The following is a 22,616-nucleotide window of genomic DNA, read 5'->3' as shown; positions in this document are numbered from 1 at the left end:
CTTGTCAAGCTTTACTTTTTGTAGCGTGCATTAAACGAATGAAGGATACTCTCGTTTATTTCGTCTTCCAAGTGGATCACACTGAAATTCCGGACACTTTCCTACCACTAACACCCCGCTCCCAAATTGTCCCTCAATCCCCAGCTGTCAAAAAGCGCTATGCTGTTTACGACAGTGTACGACGCCGAGCGTCCGAGGAACCACCTTCCCGCTGGGTCTGGACCGCCGGGGCCAATCGCGTGGCTTCCGACGCCTGACGCGAGCTGCGCTTGTGCATGCGCAGGGCGGGGAGACCTTGGCGAGGCGGTGGAGGCTTGGCGGAGGTGAAAGCTTTAGCGGAAAGGAAAGATCAGCGGCAAAATGCAGAGCTGGAGTCGTGTATGTTGTTCCTTGGCAAAGGTGAGAGCGAGTAGGTGGGGTCGTGCTGAGCCAGAGATACAGAGACCCGCTGACAGGGTCCGGGACGCAGCCTAATTGGTGGGAGTGGGAGAGGCCGCCGGCCTGAGTGGGACCACTCGCGGCCCCGCCCGTGGACCGACTCAGCCCAGGCCGCGGCGTGGAGGCTCGGACTCGGCTTCTGGAGAGGGCCCGCCGGTTTCAGGGCGGTCAGCAGTCTCACACACACTCCACTCCCAGGCCAGGGCCGTGGGGCGTGCGGTAGCACAGAGGCCTGTGCAACCTTGCGGGATGAAGAAATTACTCTTGTCGTGCCTGGCCTGGCTCTTCAAACCTACCCGTTCCTAATTTCGTTCCCTGCCTAACTTTATGCTGTGGGCAGGTGGACTTGGGGCCAGTGCTTGGAAGACCCAAACCCAGTCGGCCCCAACAGGTAGCCCTAGGAATTCCTCAAAGCCCCTCCGGTGTTTGCCGCTTTAACCTAATCTTCATCGCTCTTTTCATCTGCGTACCAAATAAAGCCAAATTGTATAGGTGTGGGATCGTGGCTGAGTACTATGTTGCTGGAGACCCTAAAGACAATAAAGCGTGAAACTCTTGTTTTCGAAGATGAGTATCCTGCGTTCCTGAAAGTTGATGTGGTGTGCTGGAAGCCATACATTTAGTGACGGCCAAAGCTCAGACTAAAACTCAGGACTCACATTTAGTCTGGGCCTCTTTGGTCTACCTTCCTGACCACGGGTGCAAGAATTGCCTTGGAATAGAGAACATTACTAGATAACTCTAGGTTTTGTCACTGCCTCCATTTCCCTCATGTGGTTGGTGTATTTGCTTTGTTTCTTTGTACCTCACTGTTCTAGGAAATAGTAGCCATCCATACTCAGATATTGTGTGGACATTATGCAGTTTGTAAAGCTGCATTAGCTCTTGAATATGAATGTATTACTTAGTACATTTTCTTAAATTACTGTCTAATTTTCTGTTCCTAGTTGATAATTCAGGAACATCTTCATAGATTTTACATGGTAGATATGATTTAGGAAACAATAATTAGAAGTAAAGGGATTGCCATAATGTAGATTATTCAGATGCTTAGGTTAAAACTTTAAGAACTTTATTTTTGCCATTAAAATGATCCCTGGCACTGACAATTAGCCATGCTTTCTGAAAATTTAATAAAAATTGTCACCATCAAATAACATTTTTTATTAGGGTAAACATGAGATGTTTGAGTATTTATAAGAAAAAGATTAGTATGCTGAGGTTGAAAAGTTTAAATAATTGTGTTATCAAAGAGGAGAAATTGATATGTAACCTCTGGGTGGCAACTGAAAATGCATCGATAATTAGTGCTTGATACATTTGCCCCAAATCACATGGGACCTTCAGTAGTTTTTTTTGTTTACATAATAGGGACATTTTATGTTTTTCTTTCAGAGAGGCCATTTCAGTCGAATATCTCATGGCATCCAGGGAGTTTCTGCAGTGCCTCTAAGAACTTATGCAGATCAACCAAGTAAGTACTTAGTAAAACAGTATCCCCTCAAAATTGTTCATGTATTTATTCACTTAAATGTTTATTGAGGACCTAGTGTGTTCTAGGTGATGAACAAGGTGAAGTCCTGTTCTTATGGAACTTCTAGTCTGGTTCCATAAAAGACAAATAATACACAAGTACCACATAAATATTTGGGGTTGTGATGGAAAATTAAAGCAGGTAATTGGAAGGAAAATTGATTATTTTAGGTAAAGTGGCAAGGCTTTTCTGAGTATGTATGTCTGACAAGTGAAGTGAGGGAGTGAGAAGTTATTTCAGGCAAAGGGGAACATTAGTAAGAAGGGTTTGAGGTGAGAATTCCATTGTGAGGTTTAAGGAATTGCAGAAGGCTTGTGTAGTTGGGTAGAGACCTGTAGAATGTAAAATCAAAGATCAGATGATGGAGGATTTTGTAAGCTAGGCCAAGGTGTTTAGATTTTACTCTAAGTGTGATGGAAGTCACTGAAGGGTTTTGACCAGGAGGGTGATTTTATACGTTAACATTTAAAAGTTCATTTTGCCTTTTGGTCAGTTTGTGTTGGTTGTTTAACACTGTTTAGAGTGGTGAGATGGTGTTTTCCAAATCCTGAGTGAAAGTCTTGTTGGATTTATCAAATCACATTTTAAAGACTAGAAGGATGTCACTGAAAAGGAGCTGTGGATTATGGGCATTTTCTTCCTTAAAATTTTTTATGCCTTTGAAGTTTACATAATGGATATGTGTTTTTTTAAGTATTTAAAACAGAAAGTTAATGGGGTTGTAGTAAGGTATGTTGGCCTCCAAGTACCAACTATATTAATTATCTGAAATTATCTCTTTTGGCATTTACTAGAATAACCCATGTGATTACAAGTAAAGTTACTTGTCATGTCTTACAGCTTCACTGTACCAACTATTATCTAGGGGAAACTGTGACCATCAGTCTCCCTATATTCTGTGAAATAATTTTATCCTTAACTGTTGTCAAGCTGTCGTCATTCTGTAGACTTTATTCCTAGAAGAAAAAGTAGGGGGATGATTCTGTCACCAGTAACCAACAGTGAGTGATTTATACAGGCCAAGAAATCCTTAAAAAAATACTAATTTGATGGTAAGGAAATAAGTTGGACCATTGTACCCTTTGCCCCTTTCTTTCTTTTCAGTTTTATTGAGATATAATTGCCATACACCCTTTGTCTTTTTTAAGTGGGAATGTTATTTATTCTGCACTTACACAACAATAGAAATGTTAGATACTCACTTCCAAAGCATGCAGTTAGAAACTTCATGGCTGATTCTACACTCTTGGAATTATTCAACAAAGATTGTTTAGTGCCTTCTATCTACCGAGCAGTTTGCAGCAGGAACTTAAATTTTAATGGAACGAGGGTAGCTGAGCCCTCATGAATCAAACAGGTTAGTGATCCCTCAACATTGAGTAAATTATAAATCCCGTAGTACCTGTATAGATACAGTGCGTAAAGCCTGATTGGATGAAGTGGCAAATGTTTTTGCTTATGTATTTATATTAATCTGAGGTATTTATTTAATGACCAGGATTGTGACTCTTTTTTAGTACTTAAAATGGCACAATAGATACTCATTACATATTTATTTGTTATTTCAACAAATCAGACTATCTACTCTGTGCTAGTTGTTTGGGCTAGTTGCTAGGATACAGCAATGAAGAAAACAGACAAGATGCAGCTTTTATAGAATTCATAGTCCATTTGTGGAAGACAAACATCCAACAAATAATTAATTATAATTATAATAAGGAGTCCACAGGCTAAGCATAGGGAGCTATGAAATCTACATATAGATTGGGAATGTTCACAGAATTGCTTCCTAAGGAAATGATTTTGGTATCTGAAAAGGGAGTGATAGGGTGTGGGAGGAGGTGTTCAAGGAAGAAGGTCCAACATGTTGGAATATTTTGAGTGAGAAGCAGCATAGCACATGAAAAGAGCCATTGTGGCTGGAATCTGTTGAAGACTATGAGTTGACTTCTCCAAGTTGGGAAAGACCCTAACTCTTTATTTTAAGGGTAGTTGGAAAGTCACTGAAGTGTTTTAAGCAGGGGTATAATATGCTTAGATTTGTTTTTAAAGATCATTCTGGTTGCAGATTGGAGTGTTTATTGTAATTTTCTTTCTTTTCTCATTATGCTGTAAGAACCAGGGCTGTTTCATTTATAGGTAGCCCAAGAGCTTAGAGTAGTGCTGGTAATGTGAAATGCATGCTGATGGGATTTATCTCTAAGTAGATGGAAAGAGTATGCATAGGTAGACCAGTGCAATTCTGTGGACATAAACTAACAGTAATTCACTTTTGTTGAAGCTTAAACTGCATCGTATTAGTAAATAAGCAGAATGTGGTGGGACATGAGACTGGAGAAATAGTTACTGAAGGGATTTTGATGCTGTATTTATTAACTTGGATTTTATCCAAGAGGAGACAGGGAAATCAATGAAAAGTAGGAGAATAAGGTCTAAATTGGGTTTTATCAGGGAGTGGCACTGGTATAGCAGTGTGTATGGTGTTATGGAGGGTGGGAATAAGACTGAAGGTTCCAAGACTAAGGTGGATCTCAGAAGGGAAGAAATATTTACTGAGTGCCTAATAAGCACCTGGCATCCTCCTAGGGTCTTTACATGCATTTTCTCTGATCTCAAAACCCTGAGATGTAGGTATTAACTGTCACTATTAATCCCTGTATTATATCACAGCCCAGAGAGATTAAATAATTTGCCCAAGAAATTAAGATGTGGTAGACCTCATCTTTGAACTCAGGTTGTATTACTTCAAATCCTTTTTTTTTTTTTTTTTCACTCAATTTCTCCTTCCTTATGGACTAGGAGGTTATAGGGTTATGATCAGAAAATCAAGTATTAGAATTCAAGATTTCAGAGGCAGAGCAGTTTAGGGGGGTGACAAGCATATGGAAGAAGGTCACTAAAACTGAAGATTGAGGACATTGATAACTTAAAAACAGCAACCCTTCCTCTGCAATAAAACAAGTAAACCTAACAAAGTAGCTTTATACTCATTTAATGAATCTGGTAATTAATGATTACTGCCTTATAATATCTCTTCATCTTCCTATTTTCTTTTTAAAAATAATTTTGATTTATCTTCATTTTGATATGTGCCTGTTTTCCCTAACTATAATGAAACGTTATTGAAGGTAGTGATGTTTTCCATATAGAGTAGGCAGTTATAAATATTTATTGATTTCATTCTGAAAATGAAGGAGGTGCTTGCCATTTTAGTTTGAGTTCCCGATTGTCCAGGAAAATAAGGGGTTATCTGAGTGTTTGGGAAGTTATGAGAACAGATGGTGTACACTTCAGAACCTAAAGAACCTAGTTTGAAACCTGGCTGGATCACTTACTGGTTGTGCAACCTAGTTAGTTACTCTCAATTGTTTTCTCCCTGTTAAGTGGAGGTAATAGAGATATAATGAGGCTTAAAGATGACAACGTGAAGCATTTAGCTCACTGCCTGACACACAGTAAATTACCCAGCATGGCATATATTATTGCAGACTGACTTCTTAATATACCTTTTATAATTTGTTGATGATTACAATTTTTTGTAACCTGACACCTTTATTTCAGTGTAGCTTTAATAATGTAGTATCTTTATTTTTCTCAAAATGATATAAGTAAAATTTGTATAATAATTGTAGGGTACTTTTTCCTGCTTTTTCTCTTTCAGTTCATTTTATGGCATTAACTGCCACATTTCTAAAGTCAGTCACCTCTCATTTTACTATTTTTTGAATTATCAGTCTGATAGCTTTCTTCTGGTATTTCACTGCCACCTGAAATGCAGGTTGCTATCTAGCTGTCTTTGCCATTTTTGCTGACTTACTCATCTTTTCCTCCTTTTATCAATTTGTATATCCTTTTCAGTTTTTATTTTTCCTAGAAAGTCTGGTGCTAATTTTGTAAAATTTTCCATCAAGTATTCCTTAATGTATTTCATTTAACTACTTTGCTATATCCTTTTTTTTAAAGCTATATATTAGAACCAAGCTGAGAAGTATTTTTTGACAAGGTAAGTCAGAATCATGTGTTATAAACTTCCATTTGTATGTACCTTTGGTAAAGCTGAGAGCTAGCTGGTTTGTTTTTCCTAAAATTTAGTTATGAAAAATTGCAAACATTAGAAAAGTAGAAATTTTACCCCACTTACATTGTCACTTGTGCTCATCAATTTATCCATCAATCCATCTTATTTTTTGGTGTGTTTCAAAGTAAATTTCAGAAATAGGTATACTTTGCCCAAATACTGGCTTATTCTTTTTTTTTAATAGGTGATTCTTTTTTTAAAGTATTTTATTTATTTATCTTTAGAGGGGGAGGGGAAGGAGAGAGGTAGAGAAATATTGATGTATGGTTGCCTCTCGTGCATTCCCTGCTGGGAACTGGCCTGCAGCCCACGCATGTGCCCTGACTGGGAATCGAACTGAGATCCTTTGGTTCGCAAGCCTACACTTGATCCACTGAGCTACACCAGCGAGGGCTAAATACTGGCTTATTGTTGAAGTTTGTCACCAGATCATACCCTCCTGTATTTCAGCTTACAAATCTTTAGATAAAGACTTTTCTGCTTGCCATTCATTTTTGTGTTCCCAAGTATTCTAGCAGTATTCTGATGGAATGGTATATCTTTAGTGAGAGGTAAACTGTTTTGAGTTTTTGGTATTTTTTTGTAGTGAAAATTCTGCCCCGGCCAGGTAGGCCAGTAGGTTAGAGTGTTGTCCTAATATGTCACGTTGGTGGTTCAGTCTCTGGTCAGGGAACATACAAGAAGCAACCAATGAATTTAAATAGGTAGAACAACAAATAGATGTGTTTCTGTCTCTATCCCCCTTCCCCCTCCGTCCTCCATCCCTCCCTCCCTCCCCACTTTCCTCTCCTTCTTTTCTTCCTCTCTTTCTCTAAAGTCAGTAAATGAAAAATTAAAAAGAAAAACCCTAAGATCACATAGTAAATTGGGAAATAAAACTCAAGGTTTTTTTTTTTTTTAGCTTTTGTGTGTTCAAGTTGTATATAAACCTATATATTGTAATTAGAAAAGCTGTTAAAAATACAGCAAAGAAACCTGTTTTTATAGCTTTTACTTACATTACTGTGAAATTAGAAATTAGAACCCAAATTAAGGGATATTGTTTAGGTCATCATTTGGTTGAAGATTTGAAAATATGGAAAGGAAGAAGTAAAAATGTCATTATTTACAGATGACATGATACTCTATATAGAGAACCCCAAAGATTCCACCAAAAAACTACTAGAAGTGATAAATTAATTCAGTGGGATATGAAAGTAGTAGGATACAAAATAAATATTAAGAAATCAGTTGCTTTTTTATACGCCAATAATGAACTATTAGGGAAACCAGGAAGATAGTCTCATTGACAATTGCTTTGAAAAGAATAAAATACCTAGGAAAAATTTAACCAAGCATGTAAAAGACCTGTACTTGGAATTATAAGGCACTGAAGAGAGAAATTGAAGAAGATACAAATAAGTAGAAGGTTATACCATGTTTATGGATAGTAAGAATTAACATCATTAAAATGTTCACACTATCCAAAGCTATAGATTAAACACAATTCCTATCAAGATACCAATGGTGTGTTTCACAGAACTGGAACAAATATTCCAAAAATGTGTGTGGAACCATAAAAAACCCTGAATAGCCACAGCAATCTTGAGAAAGAAAAATAAAGTTGAAGGAATCATGCTACCTGATACCAAACTATAGTACAAGGCCATATCAATCAAAACAGCATGGTACAGGCCCCAAAACAGGTATAGATCAATGGAACAATATAGGAAGCCAGAAATAAACCCGTGCCTTTATGGTCAATGAATATTTTACAAAGGAGGCAAAAACATAAAATGCAGTAAAGGTAGTCTATTTAATAAATGGAGTTGGGAAAATGGGACATGCAAAAAAACAAAACTAGACCACTTTCTTACATCATACACAAGAATGAACTCAAATGGATTAAAGACTTAAATGTTAGACACAAAACTATAAAAATCTTGGAAGAAAACAAGGCTGTACTATCTTGCACATTTCTTGTAGCCATATTTTTTCTGACATATCTTCTTGGGCAAGGGAAACAAAAGAGAAAAAGTGAGTGGGACTATATCAAACTAAAAAATTTTTGTGTAGCGAATGAAACCTTCAACAAAATGAAGACAGCACATTGAATGGGAGAACATATTTGCCAATGATAACATCTGATAAAGAGTTAACATCCAAAATGTATAGAGAACTTATAAAACTCAACACCAACCCCCCCCCCCCGCAACAATCTGAGCAAAGGACCTGAATAGACACTTCTCTAAAGAAGACTTACAGATGGCCAGTGGACATGTGAAAAGATACTCCATGTCACTAACCATCAGATAAATACAAATTAAAACAATGTGATAATCACTTCACACTGGTCAGAATGGCTATCAGTAAATCAACAAACAACAAGCCACTGTGGAAAGCAGTATGGAGTTACCTCAAATTAGAAATGGAACTGCCTCATAACCCAGTGATACCACTTCTAGGAAGATATCCAAAGAAACTTGCAACACTAATTTGAAAGAATATTTGCATGCCTATGTTCATTGCAGTGTTATTTACAGTAGTCACAATTTGGAAGCAACCCAAATATACACCAGTAAATGAGTAGATAAGAAAAGCTGTGGTACATTTACACGTTGGAATACAACTCAGCCATGAAAAAGAGGGAACTCTTATCCTTTGTATGGTAAGGATAAGACTGCATGGATGGACCTGGAGAACATTATGCCAAGTGAAATAAGACAGTCAGAGAAGGACAAATACCAGATTCTACATATTCGATTTTACTCATATGTGGAATCTAACGAACAATGAAATTGGAACAGACTCATAGATAGAGAACAGACTGACCACTGTAAGGGATGGGGGTTAATGGGGGCTGGTGGTTGCAGGGGCTGGGTGAAAAAGGTGAAGCAAAAAAAATAGACACCATAGACACAGACAACAGTGAAGTGATTATCAGTGGGGAAGGGGGGTGAAGGGAGGTAGAAGAGGGTATAGAGGGAATAAATGGTGATGGAAGGAGACGACTTGGGGTGGTGAACACATGATACAAAATATAGGTGATATAGAATTGTACACCTGAAACCTATATAATTATATTAACCAATGTCACCCCAATATAAAAAGGTAAAATTTTTGAAAATAGAAATTACATTTTATGGTACATTTAAGTCTGAACATGAATTAATGAACCAAGTAGTGTGGTTAAAAAGCACAAATGGATCAATAAAAATTGAAACAGTACTTTTTTTAATGTATTGGACTAGCTATATTTTGTTCTTGTATTGAGTAAGTCTAATTGTCACTGATGTAATGGAGAATCACTGCTTTTCATATATTCATTAGAAAGATTCATAGATTTTTGTGGATAATTGGGTTCGATAACTTATTACTTTCCCACACAGTTCTATTTCTGTTCAAGGTCAGCAAAGGGTTTTTTTGAATAATAATAGCACTCCCATCCCCTCAGGATTGTATGTTTTGTGGGGGATGGGATGATAAGAAATTTAAATTGCCATTTTTTTATGTCAGAATATAGCTACCATGTAGGGAATACTTATGTACCTTCCAGGTACTATACTAAGTTGTTTACATATGCTTTTTTATTCTGTATTACAACCCTGTGAGGTAGATATTTTGTGGTCTTTATTTTGCAGATGAGGAAACTGAATGTGAAGCTGGTTTAATTACTCACCTAAGTTCAGATAGCTAATAAAGCTTGATTATTGCTTTTGGGGATTTTAGTTTTATTGTAGTTTAAATGAGGAAAGGAAAACGACTGTATTGACTAATGGAAAAATCACTGGAAGTAGAGACAAAAAGCTTAATTTTGTCTCTGCTGATTGCTTGCCAGATGACCTTGGGCAAGTTAATTGACTTCTCTGAACCTGTGTTTCTTATCTGTGAAATGTTAGATATATGCCATTCTTACCTTTCTCGTAGGAAGATCTGAGAATTAAACATCATAATATATATGAAGGTGTATTATAAAGTGTTAAAAACTGCTAAATGCTACTGTAGTTAATTGGGTTGTAAGGACAGTAGAGGGGAATGAGAAGGGGCACTCTCGTAAGTTATAAAAGTTTGAGGAGAATGGGAATAATTGGAATTATTTTGTACATTTTTATTGTAATTATTATATTTTTAAGGGTGCTGCTCTGAGTTAATTCTTATTTTTTTGTGTTTATATGATAAATATCCAGAATAGTTAATTGACTATTCTGGTTAGCCTATTATCTTAAACTCTATAAAATTTATTAGTATTCAAATAGTGTTTAAAACATATTTGCCATGTGTTATAGGGAAGCTGATTCTCCTCCCCCACCCATATCTTAGAAGTTAAGAACCTGAAAGGGATAATCAGTCTTTAAGTTTATTGACCTTACTAAGTTATTACCTTATTACCCTAATATCAGTCATTTGAGGCAATGTTATTATTTCTGTATTACAGAAGAATTAAGTGATTTGGTTCTACAACTAGTAAGTGTCAGAGCTGAGATTGAAAGCTAGGTATGTCAGGTTTGAAAGCTCAGGTTCTTTCCTTTATATAGATTCCTGTCCATTATCATTAAATAAAACCATATAGAATTTAGCAAGGTCAGTAGATAAAAATTCAGTAGTATTTCCATATCCCACAATGAACAAATGGAAAATGAAATACAAAAATCTGTGCCATTTTCGGTTACATCAGGGAAACTAAGTACCTAGGAATAAAATAGTAGCTTTTGGGGGTGGGGGAATATACTGTTTTTGGTCAGTATTGAGCAATTTACTGTTTTATATCAATTTGCTTTTGTTGTAGTTGATGCTGATGTGACAGTGGTGGGTTCTGGTCCTGGAGGGTATGTCGCTGCTATTAAAGCTGCCCAGTTAGGCTTCAAGGTAAGGGTTAGACTAAAACTGGGCTTTTATTCGTTTGCATTTGGGGAGAGTTGATCATATTCACAAAATACTTGGCAGATAATGTAAATAATTTCTTAATCCTATACATTCTATTTAATCTTGAGGCTAATGAAGAGGGGGTTCATTAGTATTTTCATGAACTGGAAAGAGAAGTCCATTTTTTCCCCTTCCCCCATTGCTTTTCATTTTGGCTTTTAAACACACTTTGGAAGATAGAGTAATAGAGCTGAAAGCATGTATTGCTAATGTTAAACAGACAAAAATATTTCTTAGAGTAAGTGAGTCACTTTTGGTGGGTTAGCTTCAGTTATTCAAATGATAAATTATAAACTATATTTTATTCTAACAAACACAGCTTGAGTAGCTGGTTTTGTAGAGGAAGAAAGGCATTATTGGAATTTCAATGAACTGAAGCATGCTAGCTTATATGCAGTTAAATAATGTTGCCTTTCGTTGTAGACAGTCTGCGTTGAGAAAAATGAAACACTTGGTGGTACGTGCTTGAATGTTGGTTGTATTCCTTCCAAGGTGAGTATACATTTTTGTACAATGCACAGGTTTCTTTCATTGGCCACCAACTAGAAGGATATATTGAGACTAGAATATTAGACTAATAACAGTTAATAAAAAATAAATGACCCCTGGATGACTAAAACACATGACTTCCCTTAGTAAAACTTAGAGACCTGTTACAGGTCAGCCATACATTCCTGAAAGAGCTTCCTTGTCTGAGAATACCTAGCATTTCCATTCAGCCAGCCTCTGATGTTACATTTCCCCCCCCCTTTCCTTTACCATTGAAATAGATAATAGTAAATTCTTTTAGGGACTTTATGTATTTAGTAAACATGACTGCCTTTTGTATCTGCCACCAGGAAATGTGTACTCAATACCTTTGCTTCTAAAGAAAATAAAGATGCTTTGTTTACTTATTCTTTTTTTAAAATATATTTTATTGACTATGCCATTACAGTTGTTCTGTTTCCCCCCTTCATTCCCCTCCACCCTGCATACCCCCTCCCCCACCATTCCTCCCCTTTAGTTTATGACCACATGTCTCAAGTTCTTTAGATTCTATATTTCCCCTACTATTCTTGCCCTCCCCCTATCTATTTTCTATCTACCATCTATGCTACTTATTTTCTGTACCTTCTCTCCCCTTCTCCCACTCCCCTGTTGTAACCCTCCTTGTGATCTTCATTTCTATGGTTCACTCCTGATCTAGCTGTCCTCTTAGTTTGCTTTTGTTTTTAGTGTGGTTCTTAATAACTGAGTTTGCTGTCCTTTCACTGTTCATCTTTTTTATCTTCTTTTTCTTAGATATGTCCCTTTAACATTTCATATAATAAGGGCTTTGTGACGATGAACTCCTTGAATTTGATCTTATCTGAGAAGCACTTTATCTGCCTTTCCATTGTAAATGAAAGTTTTGCTGGATAGAGCAATCTTGGTTGTAGGTCTTTGGATTTCATGACTTGAAATACTTCTTTCCAGCCCCTTCTTGCCTGTAAGGTCTCTTTTGCAAAATCCGCTAAAAGTCTGATGGGAAATCCTTTGTAGGTGACTACCCCCTTATCTCTTGCTGCCTCTAGGATTCTCTCCTTCATTTTAATCTTGGCTAATGTAATGATGATATGCCTTGGTGTGTTCCTTCTTGGGTCCAACTTCTTTGGGACTCTCTGAGCTTCCTGGATTTCCTGGAATTCTATTGCCTTTGCCAGATTGGGGAAGTTCTCTTTTATTATTTGTTCAAATAAGTTTCCTACTTGCTCTTACTCTTCCCCTTCTGGTACCCCTATAATTCGGATGTTGGAGTGTTTAAAGATGTCCTGGAGGTTCCTAAGACTCTCCTCGTGTTTTTGAATTCTCGTTTCTTCATTCTTTTCTGTTTGGTCATTTTTTTCTTCCTTCTGGTCCACTCCCTTGATTTGAGTCCCAGTTTCCTTTCCATCACTATTGGTTTCCTGTGCATTTCCCTTCATTTCAATGAGTTTAGCCTTCATTTGTTCCTCTGGTTTGTGACTAAAATCGACCAGTTCTGTGAGCATCCTGATCACCAGTGTTTTGAACTGTGCATCTGATAGGTTGGCAATTTCTTGGTCGCTTAGAGTTATGGGCTCTGGGGTTTGAGTTCTTCTTGAGCCATGTTTTGGTCTTTTGAGCCTGTTATGTATGAGGAGGAGGAGAGCCTTAGGTGTTCACCAGGGCGGGGCCACCCAGATAGCTGGTTTGTGACACTGTATGTGGGGACCAGGTCAGAAAGGGAGCAATGGAGGTCCCCTCTGCTGCTTCCTGCCACTGGGGCCTGCGTGGTCTGTCACACTGCTTGCTCCTTCGCTGGTTTATCTGCGTGTGAATGTGTGATCTTGGTCAGCCTGCTGCCTTGCACCTTCACTGGGTCCGTCTATTGCTACCCCACACCTGGGATCTGCCCTTGGCTGCCTGTGCGCCTGGGTCGGGGGGTTTTTTTGCCCTACCTGCTCAGCTGTTGGCTATGCCCCTCTTACCGGTCTGGCTGAATGGTTCATTGTTGTCGGACTTCCATATAGTTCAATTTTCTGTGGTTCGGCTGCGTTTCTTTTGTTGCTAAAACTTGTTGTTTTTAAACTTGGTTGTGCAAGAGGGCACAGTGTTTCCACCTGCGCCTCCATCTTGGCGGAAGTCCTCTACTTATTAAACATTTTAATGTCATTATTGTTTGTCTTAGATTAATTACAGAAATTGTGTTGGTGGGGTCATATGTACTGTTATTCTATGTACAGACTGTCATTTTCTAAGTGTGGGTTGCATATAGTCTGCATTTGAAAATTTGACAATCTTGTTTTATTTCCTTTAGGCTTTGTTAAATAACTCTCATTATTACCACATGGCCCATGGGAAAGATTTTGCATCTAGGGGAATTGAAAGTAAGTATACTTTCCATATTTAGCAATATTACCAGCCATACTTGACTTGACTTTTCTGGCTAAAGAAGGGTGTCTGGTACGTGTGTAATAAATATTTAGTGAGGGAAGAATAGGAAGAAGATCTTAAAAATATAGAGAGATTTATTTAAGAAAGAAGGCTTAATCCAGATTTCCACGATGACATCTTCTGTTCATTTGTCAGCTTTTGCATGAAGTCTGTGTATATGTAGTCAGTTTTCATTTTCCTTAAATCTGTCCATCACCAGGGTGGCTGCTGGATTCCTAAGTACTATGGCCAGATGAAGGAAGGAAGGTCTACCTAAGTTGTTAGCAGTGGAAGGAACAGAGGAGAGAGGGAGGGATGTAGTATAGTGGAAAAGGACATTTCACAATATTTTAATTTGGTTTGTCTTATCTTCTGACTTTCTTTTTTGGGCTGTTATTTCATTCTTTCTCTTTAATGATTATCGTTGACAAATACATCCAGAAAAGTAGTCTGTTCTAGAAACGGCTTTAACACACATTGAAAGCTGTTTTTTTCTTCATTTATTTCTTTATAGCAGTAGGTTTCTGAAAGAATGAGCTATAATGTAGGCAGTCCTTTGGGCACAGAGGTGATGTGTATACACTAAAGCAAATACTGTATTAAGCTAAATGAAGAGTGGAATGAAAGCCTATTTTCCTTACCCACTAAGGAAACAAGAGACGGTGTTAGTCAAGAGACTTGCATTGTAGGCAGAGGTTCATGTTCTAGCTCTGTGACCTTAGGTATACCAAATTGCTCAGGACCTTTCCCTTCTTACCTCTTAAGATGTTTTTGATTGCGTGAGCTGATTTCTAAGATAGCCTTCTAAAGTTCTGTGAGTTGAGTTTATCTTCTTATATTGTTGCTTCAGAGTTCTCTTCTGAGTTAAATGAGTGATTAAACTGTTAAGTTTCTGTATTGGAAGTTTTCTCTGTATTTTTTCTAGTTTTTATTTCACAAAATTTAGCATTTTCTTTTTATTTAAAATTTCAGGTGATGATTTACTTTGCCATATCTGTTTAAATCTCTTCTAGACTTATCATCATAAGGTGTTTGGAGAATATGTTATCACAGTGGAATATCATGTTTTATTTTGGACTGCATTTTTCCCAAAGGTGGATTTTTTAATAGTGATCAATAAGTTATGTTACTGTGATATGATGCTGTTGGCCTTTTACCAGCTAGGATGATTATAACAGTTATTACATTTAAAAATGTTAATACTGCCTTTTATACAGATCTCTAAGCATTAGGCTGAAATTTTCCAAATTAGTGAAAATTGTCATACATTGCTTTAAGAATTTAGCTAAGCACTAAAGATTTATTTAACAAATTACAGTGTCTGAAGTTCGCTTGAATTTAGAGAAGATGATGGAGCAGAAGAGTAGTGCAGTAAAAGCTTTAACAGGTGGAATTGCCCACTTATTCAAACAGAATAAGGTCAGTGTGTTTAATGTTCAGATTTTTGCTTTATTTCATATACATATTTAAACATTGCTTTATGCTGATAGAGTGATGTCATTAGAACTTGGCTGCTGGGGAATAGTTACTTAATTTAAGTGTGCTAACCTGAAGTAGATTTCCCTGACATAGTTAACAAATGTCTTGCTGCTCCATGTATAGTATTGCCAAGTAAGGAAGCATTTTGTATTGGATAAATTATTTAATAGAGTAATTTTTTGCTGTTAACCATGTTTGTCAGACAATTTATTTTAAACTTGTGAATTTCTATATTTCGTAAAGGTTGTCCATGTAAATGGATATGGAAAGATAACTGGCAAAAATCAGGTCACTGCTACAAAAGCTGATGGCAGCACTCAAGTTATTGATACAAAGAACATTCTTATAGCTACAGGTTCAGAAGTTACTCCTTTTCCTGGAATCACGGTATTTATGCTTCTTACAATTGTCAAAACCTTCCTTCAGAAGTATTGGGCTGGCCAAAAAGTCCTTTAATGTTTTCTCTGGATGATGGCTCTAGTAGTGCTTAGTTGTCTTTTACTTCATTTGAAACAACATTGTTAGATTGTATTGTGACAGCTGTCATACTAGTGTGTGTTTTTAAAAACACTTAATCGAAATTCGTGAATTTTTGTGCAGCTATTTTAATATTGAAGATGGAAGAAAATAAACAACATTTTCGGTGTATTATGCTTTATTATTTCCAGAAAGTTAAAATGGAACTGATGCGCAAAAAAAAAAAGATTTGTGCAGTGTATGGACAAGGTGCTGTGACTGATCAAACATGTCAAAAGTGGCTTGTGAAGATTCTTGGTACTATTGACATTACTTTGGCTAAGTAATGCTTTGCTGTGGGGCAGCCTTATGCACTGGAAGATGTTTAGCAGCACCCTGACTCTACCCACTAGATGTCTATAGTGGGAGATGGCTGACATACTCAAAATATCCAAATCAATAAAGTTATTGGTGAAAATGAAGAATGTGTGTTTTATTTTATGGGGAAAAAATAGTGAGCTTTTTGACCAACCCAGTACATATTATAAACTACTTAATTCATGTGATTTATGAACTTTGAGAGCTTTCTTACTAAAATACTGTATGTTGATAGTCATTCAACTTTGAGAAGTTGCCTGTTTTTATTCTGTAATGATTTTGACCAGAAATATAACACTTTACATTAAGATATATTTCAATTTAATATGAAGTTTAAATTGACCATTTTGTTTTGATATGCTGAAAGATAAAATTTTAGATATTTTAATTTTTAATTAAGTATATGGAGAGAAGTCACAGATACCTTAAAACAGATAAATGACTTAGTATTTTTAGTGATTGTACTGAATGAGATACTAGTCTATAAATCAGTGAGTTTTTAAAAATAATTTTGATTGTATCTTTTTTATTTAATAGATTGATGAAGATACAATAGTGTCATCTACAGGTGCTTTATCTTTAAAAAAAGTTCCAGAAAAGATGGTTGTCATTGGTGCAGGAGTAATAGGTGTAGAATTGGTAAGTGGTATCTTTTCTGTCTCTTATTAAGTCCATGGGGTTGAAAATGACATAATGATCCTCCGTTTGACTGTTTGTATAATAGCGCATGCAGAGTAGCATTGGGTTTTCCTTAAACACTTCTAGTAGTACAGAGTTTTCGAGACAACTTATTTATGTAATCATCAGGTAATAGAACATTCTCTTTTGTTTTGCAATTTATTTCCCTCTACCACCTTTCCTGTTCCCTAGAACTTGAGTAATTTTTAAAAATTTTTGACAGCCCTTTATCCTTTCAGAAGGCAGTTCTCATTCTGAGCAAATTGCATTTCAGATAAAGACTATGACTTACATGCTCTGGCTCCGCCCTTCCTCTCCATCCTCATCTCATTCCCTCTAACTTGCATATTAGAAATGTCAAACTATTTGCAGTTCTCTGACTCATGCCATGTCCCCTTAGTGGGGGATGCACGAGAGGCAACTATACATTGATGTTTCTCTCCCTGTCTCCTTCCCTTCCCCTCTAATAATAAATAAATAAAATCTAAAAAAAAAAAAAAGAACTGCTGTACTTCTAAAAAGACAAATTTAGACATTTTATTCTCTAACCATAACTTCTTTTCTCTCTTACTCAGTTATTCCTAGTAAACAGGCTTCTTAACTTTATCAAGTTTTCTAGTCCATAGATCCCTCTTTGTTTTTGCTATCTTTCCTTTCCTGTCTTAACTGCTTTCCAGTTTAGTTTAAATTCCATAGTCCATCCCTTTAACCATTCATTGTCTTACAGGGGTTCTTTGAGTGCCTTGCCTTGCTGTCCATACCTGCTTGGCAAAACTCTTGGCCCTCCCTTCATCATGCTATATCCAGGCTGTTGACTACACCAGGAGAAAAACACACACCCTGCAGATTAAGGCCTATATAAATTTTTGGTCATAAATCTCAACAGGAATCTCAACCTCCTGACAGTCCCTTATTATCCTAGTTGGTACACTCTCCTGGTGTCTATAGTGACTGTTTCATTTCCTGTTTGTCTCTAACCTCCGTCAGTACACACCGTCTTCCCCTGCCTGCAGATGACTTTGTCTACTAACTATCACATAAAAGAGAAACCATGAGATAAAAACTCCCTCAGTTTGATGTCCCAGATTTGAAAATGTTTTTACTTGTTGTTGTGCCCATTCCCTTGATCTTCTCTGCTGTATCTGTGGAAATGCTATTTTCCCTAAGATGGAGCCCCTCACCTCTGCTTATTGAATTGTCTCCTGCCTCCGCAGGATCTCAGCTTTGTGATTTTTACTTCTGCGTTTGTTTTTTTTTAATTCTTGAAACTCTCCCCTATTTTTGCTTACTTCTCATTTATGTTTTTTTTTTAACCCTTACTTGAGGAAATGTGTGTTGAATTTTTTGAGAGAGAGAAAGAGAAACATCATTGTAAGAGAAACATTGATTGGTTGCTTCCCATACTGCCCCACCCAGGGATTGAACCTGTAACATTTTTGGTGTACAGGACAACACTCAAACCAGCTGAGCCACCTGGCCAGGGGCCTTCTCATTTACATTTAAGTAAGCATCTATGGGCATCCACGTGCCATTCATACATGCTCAGATGCATTTGCACTCAGAGATACAGCCTGTTTACACATAAATAAGCCTTCTGTTGATCCCACATCCTCCTTCGGTTATTACATTCCCTCTCACCTTTTCACAGCCAGACTTCTTTGAAAGGGTAGACCAGCTGTATTGTACCAACTCTCACTTATTCCTTAGTCAGTGGCTTCTTATGCCATCAAATTGCATTTGAACAGGACATGAATGGCCCTCTTACTTAGTCCAGTGGACTATTTTCTTCACTGCTTTATTTGGTAGCAGTCAGCACTATGGATTTTCTTGGTTTTGAAATTCTTCTCTGATTACATATTCTGTTGATTTTCTCTCTCCCTGTGGGCCGACTGCTGTGTTTTCTGTGTGTGTTTCCCTTTCTTGGCCTTCCCTTGAATTGTGAGTATTACCCTAGATTCTGTCTCAGGATTCTGACCCAGACCCTTTTTCTTGTCTTTCTACAGAGTATTTTCTTCACTTCTATCTCATTTACCTAAGGACTGATAAATATTTGCAACCTAGTTCTTCCTCTTTGCCTCTAAACTTTATATCTGAATGCCTACCAGCATCTCTGGTTTTTGTAGGTCTCCTTGGCCCTCATTTCTGTAAACATATAACTTAACTTTTGCCTCTCCCTCCTCTGACCTCCGTCCCAAAATAAACAAAACCAAGCCCATTCTGGGACTTCTGGGAAGATGGAGGCATAGGTAGATACACTTTGCCTCCTCGCATAACCGAAAGAAGGACAACAACAAATTTAAATATATATAACCAGACTGCCAGAAAATCAAACTGTATGGAAATCTGACAGTCAAACTGTATGAAAATCAAACTGTAAAAAAACATTCATTCAAACGGGGCAGGAGGGGCAGAGAGGATGCAGCAAGATGGCAGCTTAGAAATGGGCAGGCAGGCAAGGTCATGGCTGGTGGACCAGGTGGTCCCGCATTTGCGTGCAGATAAACCAGGTGGAACAACTGGGGAGTGAGACACCATGCAACCCAAAGTTCCATTGTGGGGAAGTAAAACCTCAAGGCATCTGACTGTAAAATTCTGTGGGGGTAATGGCAGCAGGAGAAACTCCCAGCCTCATAGGAGAGTTTGTTGAAGAGACCCACAGGGTCCTAGAATGTACACAAAACCACCCACCTGGGAGTCTACCAGAAGGGCCAAGTTTCCCCATGGGTAGCAAGGGAAGTGACTGAAAGCCATCTGAGAGCTGAGCAAGTGGCAGTGTTCCCTTTCTGACCCCTCCCCCCATACAGCACTGCAGTGCAAGGACTTGGGTTGCCCTGTCCTGGCCAGTACCTAAGGCTCTGCCCCTTAGAATGTAATAGGCACACCAAGACAAAAAATATGGCCCAAATGAAAGAACAGATCAAAGCTCCAAAAATATAAGCGATAAAGAGATAGGCAACCTATCAGATGCAGAGTTTGAAACACTGATTATCAGGATGCTCACAGAGATGGTTGAGTGTGGTCGCAAAATGGAGAAAAAAATTAAAGCTATGCAAAGTGAAATGAAAAGAAATGTACAGGGAACCAACAATGAAGGGAAGAAAACTGGGACTCAAATCAGCAATTTGTAGCAGAAGGAAGAAATAAACATTCAACGAGAGCAGAATAAAGAAACAAAAATTCAAAAAAAATTGAGAGGCTTAGGTACCTCTGGGACAACTTGAAATGTTCCAACATCTGAATCATAGGGGTGCCAGAAAGAGAAGAGGAAGAGCAAGAAATGGAAAACTTACTCAAAAAAATATGAAGGAGAACTTTCCCAATCTGGCAAAGGAAATAGACTTCCAGGAAGTCCAGGAAGCTCAGAGAGTCCAAAAGAAGATGGACCCGAGGAAGCACACATGAAGGCACATCATAATTACATTAGCCAAGATCAAAGATACGAAGAGAATCTTAAAAGCAGCAAGAAGAAAGGAGAGAGTTACCTACAAAGGAGTTCCCTTAAGACTCTCTCAGCTGATTTCTCAAAAGAAACCTTGCAGGCAAGAAGGGGCTGGAAAGAAGTATTCAAAGTCATGAAGGGCAAGGACCTGCATCCAAGATTACTCTCTCCAGCAAAAGTATCATTTAGGATGGAAAGACAGATAAAATGCTTCCCAAATAAGGTCAAGTTAAAGGAGTTCATCATCACCAAGCCCTTATATGAAAGGTTAAAGGGACTGATCTAAGAAAAAAGATCAAAAGCTATGAACAGTAAAATGACAACAAACTGACAACTATCAACAACTGAACCTAAAAAGAACAAAAACTAAGCAAACAACTATAACAGTAACAGATTCACAGAAATGGAGATCACAGGGAGGGCTATCAGTAGGGAGGGGGCAGTGAGAGAATGGGGGGTGGGAGGCAAAGTTAATAAAGCATTAGTGGTAGGTACCAAATAGACATGGGGAGGTTAAGAATAGTTTAGGAAATGGAGAAGCCAAAGAACTTACATATATGACCCATGGACATAAACTAAAGGGGGAAATGTGGGTGGGAGGATGGTGCAAGGGCACAGGGGAATAAAGAGGAAAATGGGCCAACTGCAATAGCATAGTCAATAAAATATATTAAAAAGACAATCAAAAACTTATATAACATTTCCCATCTTAGGGAATGAGTGGTACTGCCACCCATCTAGAGGTCTGAGCAAGAAATTTGGGAATTATGTGCATTCTCCCATGCCTTCATGCTTTGTATTGAGCCAGTTACCGGCTCCTAATGTGATACTACCTGATAGAGATCTCATGAATATATCCTGTTTTCATGTACCTACTTAGCTTCATGTTCAGGCCAGCATCATGTCTTGTCCTAGGTCTTTCTGGCTTCTTTCATCTTTTTCTAATCTATCTTCTTTTCTATCTTTTTCTAATTCCCCAGAGTGGTTGGAGTGATCTTTCTACAACAGAAGTAATCACGTCTCTTTCCTGAAAAAAACCCTTCAGTGACTCACTATAGCTGTTAGGACAAATCTAACCTCTTTAGTGTCAGTTAAAGGTCAGCATGATGTGGCACTGGCTCAAATCTCCAGCCTCTTTGCTAGCCCTTCTCCCTCACAAAGTATGTGTTAGGTATATTGAAGTGTCGATTTCTGAGTGAGCTGTGCTTTCTGTTATCTGTGGGCTTTCTGTCCATTTGGAATATTTCTTCCCTCCAGTCTCTGCGCTCTAATGAGCCCTTCCCTGACTATTCTAGATGCCCTTATGTATTCTTGCTGAGTGTTCCATCATACCTTATACTTCTTGTTACAGTATTATTTCACTTTCCTGATATTACTTGTTCACTTGTCTCTCTTTCATGAAATCATAAACTTCATGGGGACAGAGATCATCATGGTGGTTTCATTTACTGTGTCTTTAGCATCTAGCATAGTGGCTGACATACAGTAAGTGCTCACATATTAGCTTTATTTTGTTATTATTCAAAAAGCATTTGTTAATATAATAACTTTCAACAGTCAGTTTAGAAGATACCTTTTTTGGTGAAGATTTCTTTGTTTTAGAAAAGCCCAAGTCTTTCATTTTTTGAGTGAAATATAAAGTGTCTATATCTTTTTATCATCTAATAACACTATATAGCATTATTTGTTTATGTTTTTCCCACAGAACCATAAACTCCTTGAAGGCAGTGACTGAGTTATCCATATTGGAATCTCTGCTGCTTTTGTTTATACTTCTTACTAGGTCCTGTAGATACCAGATCTATTATTTTGTCATCAGCTGTTTGATCCAATCTGGTCTGTCTGGATTACTTGTAAATGGTGTTTAAAACTAAGCATAATGTGGATGTTAGAACATCTTTTGGTATGTGTAATATGCCTTTTCCAATGTAATCCTTTAAGATCAGTGTATTTATTTATTTATTTGTTTTTAAGCACACAGTGAGCTTGTAGTCAGATGAAAACCTTATATCCTTTGCTTAAGGAATTCCGATTTTTTTAAAACCTAAATAAAGGACTTTGAACCTATAATTTCTCTTCAATTTAATCTACTTTACTTGTGCCCATTATTTCAGTCTATTTTCTTGACTGTCATTCTTATGCTTAACCTGCTTTTTCTTGCTTTGTATCATTCATAAATTTGGGAAGCATGTTCACCAAAGACATGTCTATGTTTTCTAGTGACTGGTAATGTTCAGCATCTTTTTATGTACTTACTTGTCATATCTTTGCTAAAGTGCCCCTGTACATATTTTGACCGTTTTTTAATTGGGTTTTTT

The 22,616-nt window shown here is 37.5% G+C and overlaps 1 protein-coding gene across 2 annotated transcripts in view; it reads left to right on the top strand.

Annotated features, from left to right (window-relative positions):
• The first annotated feature begins 267 nt into the window (after window positions 1-267).
• DLD (dihydrolipoamide dehydrogenase) overlaps window positions 268-22,616 on the top strand; it is a 34,749-nt gene continuing 12,400 nt past the window's right edge. Inside the window, exons 1-8 of one of the 2 annotated variants that reach the window (XM_053673196.1) lie at window positions 268-399; window positions 1,834-1,912; window positions 10,816-10,895; window positions 11,376-11,444; window positions 13,753-13,822; window positions 15,187-15,287; window positions 15,591-15,734; window positions 16,719-16,820. In XM_053673196.1, coding sequence (XP_053529171.1) covers window positions 361-399; window positions 1,834-1,912; window positions 10,816-10,895; window positions 11,376-11,444; window positions 13,753-13,822; window positions 15,187-15,287; window positions 15,591-15,734; window positions 16,719-16,820 — 684 coding nt within the window. In that variant the 5' untranslated portion in view covers window positions 268-360. The remainder of the gene's footprint in view (window positions 400-1,833; window positions 1,913-10,815; window positions 10,896-11,375; window positions 11,445-13,752; window positions 13,823-15,186; window positions 15,288-15,590; window positions 15,735-16,718; window positions 16,821-22,616) is intronic. The other variant, XM_037152922.2, reaches the window with a different exon arrangement.

This window comes from Artibeus jamaicensis, unplaced genomic scaffold (assembly GCF_021234435.1).
Source record: "Artibeus jamaicensis isolate MK-2021 breed Jamaican fruit bat unplaced genomic scaffold, CSHL_Jam_final contig_834, whole genome shotgun sequence".
In the NCBI taxonomy this organism is placed as follows: Eukaryota; Metazoa; Chordata; class Mammalia; order Chiroptera; family Phyllostomidae; genus Artibeus; species Artibeus jamaicensis.
The sequence above is the reverse complement of the archived record's forward strand: the minus strand, read 5'-3'. Positions and strand labels throughout refer to the sequence as shown.